At 53.0% G+C, this 12,003-nt stretch overlaps 1 protein-coding gene across 1 annotated transcript; it reads left to right on the top strand.

Annotated features, from left to right (window-relative positions):
* Positions 1-2,697: 2,697 nt before the first annotated feature.
* On the top strand, positions 2,698-11,396 carry LOC122371693 (isocitrate dehydrogenase [NADP], mitochondrial-like; the record flags this gene model as incomplete). Its single annotated transcript, XM_043348208.1, has 7 exons — positions 2,698-2,851; positions 5,595-5,794; positions 7,309-7,446; positions 9,477-9,580; positions 9,812-9,969; positions 10,411-10,615; positions 10,969-11,396. Coding segments are annotated over 7 exons (1,134 nt in total), but the record flags the coding sequence as incomplete, so codon positions are not given.
* Between the last annotated feature and the right edge of the window lie 607 nt (positions 11,397-12,003).

Here is a 12,003-nt window from a genome sequence, read left to right as displayed (position 1 = left end):
AAGCATTTTGGTTTAGGAAAAAATATCCATCGCATCGAGGTACTGGTGTCTGATAGGCATGCGTTCTACTATATACGTGCTATATACCATGTCATGTGTAGTTTATAACAAACGTTGACGTAGGTTATTGAAAAATGAAAGCCATCGATGAGTTACTATATAGATGTTTGAAACATTTATATTTTTAAGAATACTGCTGCTCGTCATGCAAAAGCGATGGTTGGATTTTGGACAAAATTGAATGCTCTTTCCAACTATGCCATTTTCAACGCTCAAACGTACCAGTTTATGCAGTAAAACCTGTGTAAGTCATTAATAAATACCATTTTCTCCAGCGCCCAGCGGTTTGTTCCACCTTGTTTTTGATCAATTAGCTTTTCACAATTTTTCCATGCGAGCCTGTGCATTTATTTTGCCAACAGGCGTTGTTAGAACCCACTCCGTCAAACGGTCACCCGAAAATAGCATTAAGTCCCAAATCTGTCCGAAACGTCGATTTTCCAGCATAAGTGCCCTCACGGGTGCACGATGCGCGTGCCATCCCTGCACCGCACACCATTCGATAGCCCGTTCGATTCCCTACACGATACTGTGTTCCCCGTGCCGATCGGGCCCACGGTTACCGAGCCATACTGCACGGGACCGGACCAGTGTCGGGCAAATTCAGCCATTTTCGCACGATTTTGCAAGCCGATTTATGCATGTATTGTAAAGTCTATGACGCGAATTTCCACTTTTTAAGCACGCGCCATGTGCTCGCTATCGATCCGATCGAGCTGAGACCCTCAAAGGCACGTTGCCCATCCTTGATCTATAAATCGCGCAAATTTCAGCGCACTAGGTGCAACGGTCTGGCCTGTACCCCGCGCTAAGTAACACCACGCCGGGACCTCGATAGCAGACAGAATCTACGTCAACACATCACCACACCACAACAAACCCGGCCCAAGGCAATACAAGTCCCATATGAGCGCGTTAACCCTCGCCGGCACAGGCCATTCCTGAGTCATTTTGCGTCCTTCGACGGCACAAGGGGAGGGTGGTACGAGCCCCCCCCCGCGTTTGGCCCATGATCGAGCTAGAGCTTCGCGAAAAAAAAAAAACGAGCGTGTTGCCCGTGAGGAGAGTAAGCCGATGATACTCAATTTTAAGGTTCTTGGTCATTGGCTGACCTTCCAGGCCAGGTCAATGACCCAAAAATCGGGAAAATCGGGACCTGTTAGAACGTCGTAAAGTGTGGCTGCTATAGGGTTTTTTCAGGGTGCTGATCACGAATAATTATCATGTTAGTTTTGATCACAGATGATGTCTTTATGCATTTAGGTCAGGTCGGGTCAGGTCAGGTCAGGTCAACCAGTAGGCGTCGTGACGCGTATTCGTAATACGTGTCAACCACCTCTGACAGCTTCGTAACATGTTACGAAGTCATCAAAACTACTTCGTAAATGTTCAAATGGTTGCTAAATTCGGATTCAGCTCCAAAAACTAGCCTAGAAACATGCATAATTCGAAATATTACCGAGGTCATCATAGGTCAATGACCTGACCTGACCTTCAGGTGACCTTGACACCCACCCTAATGCATGGGAGCAGCATCGACTCACATGTTTGAACGCTTGAAATCACGAAAAGATTGCAAACGCGCGGCTAATGCGAGCCGGCATACGCCGAATCGCGATTCTGGCCAAACATGTCTCGGAAAGTAGGTCACAGGTCAAAGGTCATTTGAGTCAGGGTCATGCAATTTCTAGGGTAGGTGTAAAACTGATAAACGCGAGGGTACTCAATGTGTTGTCGCGATCGGCCGCTTTTTACGCGAGTTATTCGCGAAAAACTTCTTGTGAGCGAATTCACGCAATGAAGAAGGATAAAGGCACAATCTTCTACAGCAGCCAATAGATGACTTAGGTCTTAGGACAGGCACATGGAACTTCTTAAATCTTGTCCGATCGACAGAAGCAGGCAAGCTCCGTTTGCAATTATGCTATGCATATTGCGGAAGGGGCACATTTCGGCCTCGAAAGATACGAATTCATACCTCATAGCAACATATTTCTGTCATGGTCAATTCGCGTAGAAATTGAACACCGGGTGATTACCGAGCTATTGTTTTATCAAAACTTTCCGATTCAAACTCGCTCAGGGTTGTCGTGTAGGTAAAGGGGACCCGCTCAGCAGAATGCGTATGAAATATGGAAAGATGAGATTCTGAAAAAAATGGGTGGGGGCCCGCACACTAGGGGGCCCGATTTGGAGGCGATGACCCCCCCCCCGAAACGAAATCCTGGCTGCGCCACTGGCACGGACCAAACGTTTGACGGCGGCCGGTCCCTAGGGGCCGGGTGTAAGCGGCACGAGAACAAATCACTTGTCGGATCTACACATTGTTAGCACTGGAAATACTTTGGTCGTTTGGAGACGTAATCGACAATATCGTCTTTTCTAAGTCCATTAATAGATCATTAATGCTCTACACCTCTTTATAAACGTAGGTGTTCGTATAAGCTAATAGCCGTATATGTCCTTCGACCTGCCTGACCTATCTGCCTGGTCTAATGTCAGCACTACGGCCTAGACCCTACATACCATGACCTGTGACCCCATGTATGACCTGTGACCTCTGTGACCCCTCCGCCAGGTCGAGTGCCTGTACTACGACCTGGGCCTGCCGTACCGTGACGATGACCTCTGTGACCCCTCCGCCAGGTCGAGTGTCTGTATTACGACCTGGGCCTGCCGTACCGGGACCAGACCGACGACCAGGTCACCATCGACGCCGCCCTGGCCATCAAGAAGCACAACGTCGGCATCAAGTGCGCCACCATTACCCCCGACGAGGAGCGCGTCGAGGGTAAGTGACGCTTCATCCTCCATCGCCGCTTTTTTTTCCTCAGACTTCAGTGTTTTGTCAGAAATCAGAGAGCCATTTCTGCGGTCTTCGTCGGTTTCGGGTGAAGCCGGAGGCCGTTTTGCTAACATTACAGCGCTGGTATGATAACTCGAGATTGTTCTGTCGCTTCACCGTAGTTTATGGATATCACACAAAGTGTCGGCTTCATCGGGCCCTATCCACGAGGCCGGTATCTCGGCCGGTGTTGGCACAGAGTCTCGCATATGACCGACCGGTATCGACGGCCACATGTTGGCTTCCCGCTGTGATAGTGTGCCCAGCGGCCAGCGCCCAGCCGCGGGGAGGGGAGGGGAGCGTGCGCCCTGCAGAGAGGGCTGGTGTGTCTGACATTGCGGCCCCATACTGTATCGGGCGGGGGGGAGGGGGCGAGGAGTATTGCCGGTGCCGCTGACGGCTAGTATATGGGCGTGGAGCACGGGACTGGGAAGGGGGAGTAACGCAACTGTTTGTTTACATAGCGAAACATTTGCAACGGTTGGCCGTTTCAAAACGACCTGATGTTTGGGCAATCGCATTCATTTGAACGAACTTTGATTACATTGCGAGATCAGTGCTGAAATCAGTAACATCAAAATTGGATCTGGTCCGCTGCGTTTGCGAGTTGCCCCGCTGAACCTCGCTGGTACTGTCTGCGAGGCCGGCCGTGTTGCAGCTCCCAGCAGCAGTCAGCTGGCTCGCGATCGTGTCCAAAATGGCCTCCCCGTGCACCGCCTGCCCTGCGAGGGCCTGGGCAGCGACGGTTGGCCCTGTCAGCGGGCGCGGCGGTCGGCCGGCGGACCGGCGCGGCGGGCGATGTGGGGTACACGAACTAATGTAACGGGTCGGCCTGCAGTGCTGGGTCGGGTCGGACATATTCGGCTGAGCTCTGCACGATACAGTATGTTCTATGCAATGTACGGTGTGCTCAGCGTTTTAGGAGACACCCTTACGCAATACGCGGCACGGCTGCGGGTACTCAGTCAATGCTCATGTCTAAGCTGTGTATTGAGTGGGTTTGAGAGGGTTCGATAATCTTTTAGAGCTTAGGGCCGTCGTCTATCCAGTCTGATCTCAATCACGTTTCTTTTGCAGCTGTTTGCAAGTGCGGTTATTGTTGATTGAAACTGATGACACTGGCAACCGTGACTCCTAAAGGGCGATGAGAGCGCTAACTTATCGGACGTCCGTTTGACTTCTGGCTGCTGAGAGTTGAGAGCGTGGTTATTTTAGTTTCAGTTCATTAGACGAGCCTCACCGACGACTTTAGCTCGGTTACCAATGCCCACTGGGCCGGTGATCACTCCAAATCTGAGCCAGCAGTGCGCGACGAGCTCATGCATTGCATGCCGCTCAGCCCTCACGCCCAGACCGAGCCGATCCACCTGACCCGAGCTCTGTTCCTAAGCAGCAGTGAGCAGTGAGCACCGAGCGGGGCCGGTAGCGTTGCACGGGAGTCGCGTTGCTCGCGACACCGGCCTGTTGCCACCCGGTCGCCGCCGCCCGGTGCCCGGCGCGATCCTGTCCGCCGGCCATGGGCGCCGCGGTCACGTGCAGCAGACTGTCTGAGTGACGTCACGGGCGCTGCGCGCGCACCTGGGGGCTCGCGGGGGCCGGCGAGGGGCCCGGCCGGGCACGATGAATTTGGGACTGACGCACGAACCCGGCGCTAATGTTACCGCCGCGTGAACCGAACCCGTCGGGACATCATCAGGTGGGGAAAGAGCTGGTGGCTTAGATACCTGGCTGGCGTCCAGACGCCGAATCTGATGTAATTTTTTGCTGTCGGTTTGGGACCGAGCGGCGGGGATGAAGTGGCGTCGGCGACTGGTGGCGGTCGTCAGATGCAGATCAAGATCGGGTTAGCCCGAGCTGGCCCCCGTCCAGAGTTATCGGTCTGAGGACACAGACGGATGACCTGCGAATCTGAATCCAATTATAGGGGAAATCTGAGTTGGTTGAGATCCCAGCAGAGCTAGATGGTCGTTGAAGCCTAGGATCCTGCGGTTGACGAATAACTTTAGTAGGTACTTTCCGAAACACAGTCGCCCGTTTCCTATAATTTCCTATAATCGGTGCTCGTAAAATCAACAGCCTTTTCACTACTATCGGACCGGTATGTCCGTATTTGACCAGTTATCTCCGCGGTACAGGGTGTGTACTGTTTGTTCGCCGTGTGTAAGCCGTTACCCTGCATACCGTCGGGCTGTGGCAGAACTCCATTGTCGTCTGGTCGGGAAGGAGTGCTAACCCTTGGCCATGAACCTGGGTTTGGCCGAGATAGCGGGCACAATGCGGCTCGTAGTTAGACCGTGGAGGAGCGAACCACTTCACTCTGAGGTGGAGCAGTTGGCACGAAGGCGGGACTCTCGATATGGGAAGGGGAGCGGTGAAGAGGTGGGCGCCATAGTAGGGTGGTTATTTTTGGTTACCAAATGGTTACTGTAACAAACGTGGCTGTTATCGAGTTACAACGCTGTTTACGGAGTTGTAGTGCTGATCTGAGAGCTGACCCATTCATACCAGACCCAGCAAGCAGCTTAACTTGATATCCAACGTTCTGTTGCATTATGATCGTGTTTTCTTATCGTTTTTTTTTTCGATTCCCTTCATATTGCATTGCTAAAAAGCACAAACCGCACATGCACGCCTCCTCACGCTGGCTCCCACACCTCACCACCTTCCGCCCCCTCCCGTCTGTCCGCAGAGTTCAAGCTGAAGAAGATGTGGCTGTCTCCGAACGGCACCATCCGTAACATCCTGGGCGGCACCGTGTTCCGCGAGCCCATCCTCTGCAAGACGATCCCGCGCATCGTGCCCGGCTGGACAGACGCCATCGTCATCGGCCGCCACGCGCACGGCGACCAGTACAAGGCCACTGACATGGTGCTGCCCGGACCCGGAAAGGTCAGTCCGGGTCACAGGGGTCTTGGAAGGTCATGAAGGAGTGTGTGTGTGGGGGGGGGGAAGGGGCACCTAGTACGTGGAAAAGTGTTTGGGGGGACTGATGGGGTAGTCCGTTGACTGAAAATGAAGGAAAGTGGGTAAATTGGAGGAATATTGCCCAACCTTGAAATAGTTTTTGATGGCAGGAAGCTCCTCAATCCTTAATTCCAAGTATAACTTTCAATCCAACTTTACTCACCGGTCGAACTTTCTTTAAGAGATAGTGAACTTCCTTGGCAATTGAAATGCCTCAGCCAGCGCTCGACTCGGGAAATAGGCTCGTCTATCCCATAGGAACGCACGGGCCTTTTGCTCTACTGACATTACGAACCACCTTCCTGCTGAATAGGTAATTCACGAGTAAACTCTCACGCTTTTCAATTCAATTAACCTTTTGTTGCGCCTCCCCTAGCGGCTTGCTGGCGTGCCTTTCCACGCTTCTTTGGCCAACTCACGTCCGCCCGGTCTGTGGGGCCCGTGTGACCAAACAACTCCCATTCTGTGAAGGGTTCTGAGGGTTGTTTACATCCGTCTCCCTCGCTAACCCTGAACAGATGTGAGGTAGCTATTTTCACCCCAGTCTAGCTCCCACCGCCGTCCGTCCGTCCGTCAGCCGGCGTCGCTCGCTGGTCGCGCAGCACGCGGCTGGCAGGGGCGCGGCCCGGCGCGGAATCTGTCGCATCAGGTGCGCGCCGCGCCCCATCGGGTGGATCGCCGGACCGGCCGCGGGCAGGGACGCATGACCGCGATCCGAGGGCTGACACCCGGCGGGATGACGATGATGTGTGGCACCGGATAGTTGGCTCCCTGCCAGAAACCAGAGTGGTCGGCCAGCTTCTATTTTATTGCAGTATTATTTTAGATGGTCCCCAGTGTCGCAGCTCTCATGAAGACGACGCTAAAGAAGCTGAGAAGCTTTAGGGGCTCTGGCTCAATACTGAGCTGAATTCTCTCCATGATCTGCCGTCTATGTAGTTGCGGAATAGTTTATAGATTGCCATGAACTCTGTCTGATCGGTGACGGTTTATAAACCTTTGATGCTGGTGTTTGGATTGCGCGGCTTGCGTCACAGCGCCGGACGGTCCCGTGTGCCCGTATTTGGGGTAACATGTGACCGAGGCGTGATGGATGGTCGTGCGGGAACCTTCACCACGGCGGCCGAAAGGGTACCGGGAATCGGAGCGGACTCGAATCGACCGCAGGCGCGTTCAGGCTTAGTCGTGCTATCGGGATATTTACTCTTATAACGTGCCATGCTAGTTCAATGAGATAACATACCTGGTGGTTGAAATGACCTGTTCCTTGACCTGCTGTGACCCATGGCCCCTGTGTGACCTGGCCCTGGCCTACTGTGACCTCGATGACCTGTCCCTGACTCTGTGTGACCTGTCTCACGCACTGTGTGACCTGTCCCTGGCCTACTATTACCCCTGTGTGACCTGTACCTGACCTGACCTGACCTCTGTCCCGTCAGGTGGAGCTGGTGTGGACGCCGAACGGCGGCAGTCCGAAGGCCACCGAGGTGTTCACCTTTAAGGACGGCGGCGGCGTGGCCATGGCCATGTACAACACGGACGAGTCCATCCGCAGCTTCGCCCACTCCAGCTTCCAGGTAAGGATGGTTGACGGTGCGAGACACTGGTAGATTGACCGAGGCGCTGGTAGATTGACCGAGACACTGGGAGATTGACCGAGACGCTGGGAGATTGACCGAGACGCTGGGAGATTGACCGAGACGCTGGGAGATTGACCGAGACGCTGGGAGATTGACCGAGACGCTGGGAGATTGACCGAGACGCTGGGAGATTGACCGAGACGCTGGTAGATTGACCGAGACACTGGTAGATTGACCGAGACGCTGGTAGATTGACGGAGACACTGGTGTCTGATAGATTGACCGAGACGCTGGTAGATTGACCGAGACGCTGGTAGATTGACCGGGACGCTGGTAGATTGACCGAGACGCTGCTGGATTGACCGAGGCGCTGCTGGATTGACGGTCGGACAGCTCCATAGAGCGAGAAGTGGTAAGTTTGTGACCAGAGACTGACGCTGTGACCAGTCTTGCGCAGGATGATGACAGTTGAAGCAAATTTTACGAAAATCGTCCTACTTACGTACTTTTTCTTTGCTCTAGCTATTCCATTTCAAACTTTTTGTGTGATTAATATCATCCTGCTCTCCAAGCCCGAATCTCAGTCACGATCACATCAACCCTTCTGCTTATTGGCATTCATATCTTCAACTCCAGCGGTAACCCAAACACCCTAATATCACCAAATTTCCCTATTCCCTCTGGCGCGTCTCGGCGTCGCCATTTTTCCGCGGGACGATCAATGCCCGACCACCGCCCGCCTGCGTCCTGTGGTTCTGTGTATCGCCTCTGCTTAGCCAGGGGCTGGCTGTGGTAGGGAGATAGCTTTTACAGATTCCTCCCCGCTGGACTTAGTGGATGGCTGTCAGACATGCTACTGGATATCGTTGTGGTATGTGAACACAGATTGAGAGGGGGTAGGGGCAAGTCGATTGGACGTGCTTCGTATGAAAGTAAATCCCAGTTGGCTCCTGTGACTCGATATTGAAACGCGAGGAGCTAATATTGCTTGAAATTGGATCGTAAAATGACAGACGGTCAAGACCTCGGGGCTTAAATGTAAAGCCTCAGATGCAGAGCCCGTCTAATGCTGGCTGAATGCCTGTTTGCCTTATCATTTATCTATTGACACTAGGTGGAACAAGTCACCCTGCTGGTAAATCAGACAGCTGCCGTGCTAGTGTCAATTTACATGGGAGCCCCGAGCCGTTCGCGGCCGTTCGCTGTTCCGGTGTAATGGATCGGGGCGGACGTTACATCAGTCGCTGCTCAGTGCTCGAGTTAGCACCATTGGCAATTCTTGAACAGCCCATCATCCCAATGACGGTTACCGGCATATCTCGTCCTCACTTCACTTTACGACGACTACATACTGAAACACACTCGTCTCTCGAGTTAACGTTATCCTCATATCTTTCTCTTTTTTTTAATTAATGTCACGCCTCTTACGTACGTCTCATGAACAATAAACAGCTACATTCTCGTGGCGCCGACGGGCAGTTCCGTCCAAAACGACATAATAAGCCCGCGCCGCCCGACCGAGTCGACTGGCTGTTATTGCCCGCCCATGGTAAATGGCAGACATTCCCCGTTGACGTGTCGTTATGGCCGCGACTGTGGCGACGGCAGCCGAGCCGGTAGCAGCAGTGGGGTCCAGTTTGTCAGGGTCGTTTGGTAGAGTACTGAGCGGGAGTTGTGGTGTGTCTGTTACTTGGTGTGTTGATAGGAGCGTTTTACGGCATTGAAGATTGTGGTTGTTTTCCTGTAATGTTTGCGGCTGCCGTGACTGCTGAAAAGTACGGATCTAGTTTATTGCACTGAAAGCTTGAGGGGTAGCCGAGTCCATCCTGGTTTTATTGCGAGTGTTCTGTACGACGCTAAAAAGACGACGCCTCATATCCAGGAAGTATTAGTTACAAGCGCTCTGCTCACGGGATCATGTGAAGGGGAAGCTTTCGTACAGCTCCGCTCATGTCAACCAGCATTTACCGCCGTGTTCATAACACATTCGGACTGTTCGTAAACCATTCCCTCCTTGTGTTATTCAGGTTGCGCTGCAGAAGAAGTGGCCGCTGTACATGTCGACCAAGAACACTATCATGAAGCGCTACGACGGCAGGTTCAAGGACATCTTCGAGGAGGTCTTCCAGAAGTGAGTCAACATGTCCGACTCGGCCGTCCCTAGTCTCTTATCACTGAAACATTTCATCCATGGTTCGGATCTAAAGACGTTCGATTCGGATCTATGTATTTAAACCGTTTTTACAACATTATAACATTCCACAGCGGAACACCCCCTGGCTGTGTCCCCTACTCCATATCAGCTCTACCCCATCTCTGTACCCACAAATCTGACCCCATTTACCGTCTCCTCGTCCTGCAGGGACTACAAGGGCGACTTTGACAAGCTGGGCATCTGGTACGAGCACCGGCTCATCGACGACATGGTGGCGCAGATGCTCAAATCGGCCGGCGGCTTCGTCTGGGCCTGCAAAAACTACGACGGTGACGTCCAGTCCGACATCGTCGCGCAGGGATACGGTCAGTCTGCGTAGATTTGTGACTCGGCGAGGTTTGAGATAAGCGGAGAGTGTGGTGTGAAGTGTCTGACGAAGCGCAATGAATGAAAGAATGATGCCCTTGAATCAGATCTTCTTATGATCTTTAAAGAATTATCTTTATGATCGTTATTTCGTATTGCAAACTGGTCTAATCCGTAATCCAATTTTAACTATATTTTCTGCCTTCTGGCCATAGCTGTTGTGACTGTCCCAACTCCAAAGGCCTAGATCCGATGACTTAATTGACCTAACCTCTAACCTCTCCCTCCAGACTCTCTGGGTTTGATGACCTCCGTGACATGACCTGTGACTTCGCATCCTCTGGGTCTGGTAACCTCGATGACCTGACCTCTGGCCTCTCCCCGGAGGCTCCCTCGGTCTAATGACCTCAATGACCTGACCTCTGACCCCTCTCCCGCAGGCTCTCTGGGCCTGATGACCTCTGTACTGATGTGCCCGGACGGTAAGACGATCGAGTCTGAGGCGGCGCACGGCACCGTGACGCGACACTACCGCGAGCACCAGAAGGGCAAGCCCACCTCCACCAACCCGATCGCTTCCATCTTCGCGTGGACGCGCGGCCTAGAGCACCGCGCCAAGCTCGACAACACGCCCGAGCTGGCCAAGTGAGTGGCGGCTGAGGAGAGACTGGGACGGACAGGGAGGTAGACTTGTGTAGGAGTGGAAGAGGCTGCATTCGATTGATAGGGAACAGAAACGTTGCGGTCCCGAAATCTTACTTTGGGTTTTTACAGCTTGTTGTGATGTATTATCAGCTTTGAATGGCAAGCAGGATTGTGTTGCACTGATTTGTGACGTATCTTTGTGTACCTACTATGATGACGGATATGACGTCGCTCAGCCTCCTCTTCTTCTCTGACTCTCCAGTCAGTCTTCCGTACCGTCGGGCTAACTTACCGTCACTGCCCCCATCAGCAGGTTCTGCACCAGCTAACCACCTGACCTCCCCTGACCTCAGGTTCTGCACAACCCTGGAGCAGGCCTGTGTCGACACCGTCGACTCCGGCAAGATGACCAAGGACCTGGCCGGCTGCATCCACGGCATCAAGAACATCAAGCCCGACATGTACCTGAACACAATGGACTTCCTGCAGGCGATTCAGGAGAACCTAGACAACAAGCTGGGCAAGTGAGAAGGCGCCGTCCGCTAGTTCCATAAGTGCTCACTGGGCGGCGCTGTTGTCGCCATCATCACAAATGTCCAAACTGCTGCCGCCGCGGTGCGTCGGGTCGCGGCCCGTCTGAGGTGCTCAGAGGGCCGGCGGGCGCCGCGGCGGACCGGGGCCGCGCTCTGACCGCGCGCCGGCCCGGCCCGGCCTCCTCGTGTACTGTGATCGTGTGTATGCCGCTAACAGGGCGGTCAAATATAGACAAAACACCGTGTAACGGCTGTGTGGGTGCGTCGAAGGCGGGTTTGGAGAGAGGACACCAGGCTGGTAAATGAGAATGCAGTGATGTGAGCCCTCCAACATAATGAAGACATTTTTCATGTAATTGAAGCTGTCATATAGGAGGAACAAAATAACAGCTGAGCGGGGAGACAGACTCCTTTCTAGTTCACACACTGATTCAAACCATTCGGACTAAATTTCTACGAGATATAGCCGTGACGATAAACTCGTTCCGCTTTCGACGTAACTGATTAATAATTGGGCGTGACCGCATGCAGAGGATCGTTAAAATACTTAAGGGTCGATACCCGCAACGCACTTATGGATGATATCTGTATTCCGTAAAAACGTGGTACCGGAGTAAATATTCAATTGTAAAGAGTCGAGACACAGGAGTGAGCACTGACCACCATAGCACGTCATGATGAAAAGGCGTAATGCTATGAAGGAACTCTGTATTTACGGAACAACGTCGCATATCACAAGTTTATTCACATGGAACGAGACTGCCGCGCTCCGAGGTACTCGATGCGTCGTGAGGGGACGCCACCGCTTCCTGAGACAGAAACTAGCAACTGAACGCGGCACGAAAAGACTTAAAA

Source organism: Amphibalanus amphitrite, unplaced genomic scaffold, assembly GCF_019059575.1.
Source record: "Amphibalanus amphitrite isolate SeventyFive unplaced genomic scaffold, NRLGWU_Aamphi_draft 001270F_arrow, whole genome shotgun sequence".
Taxonomy (NCBI): Eukaryota; Metazoa; Arthropoda; class Thecostraca; order Balanomorpha; family Balanidae; genus Amphibalanus; species Amphibalanus amphitrite.
This window is presented reverse-complemented; position numbering and strand designations above follow the sequence as displayed.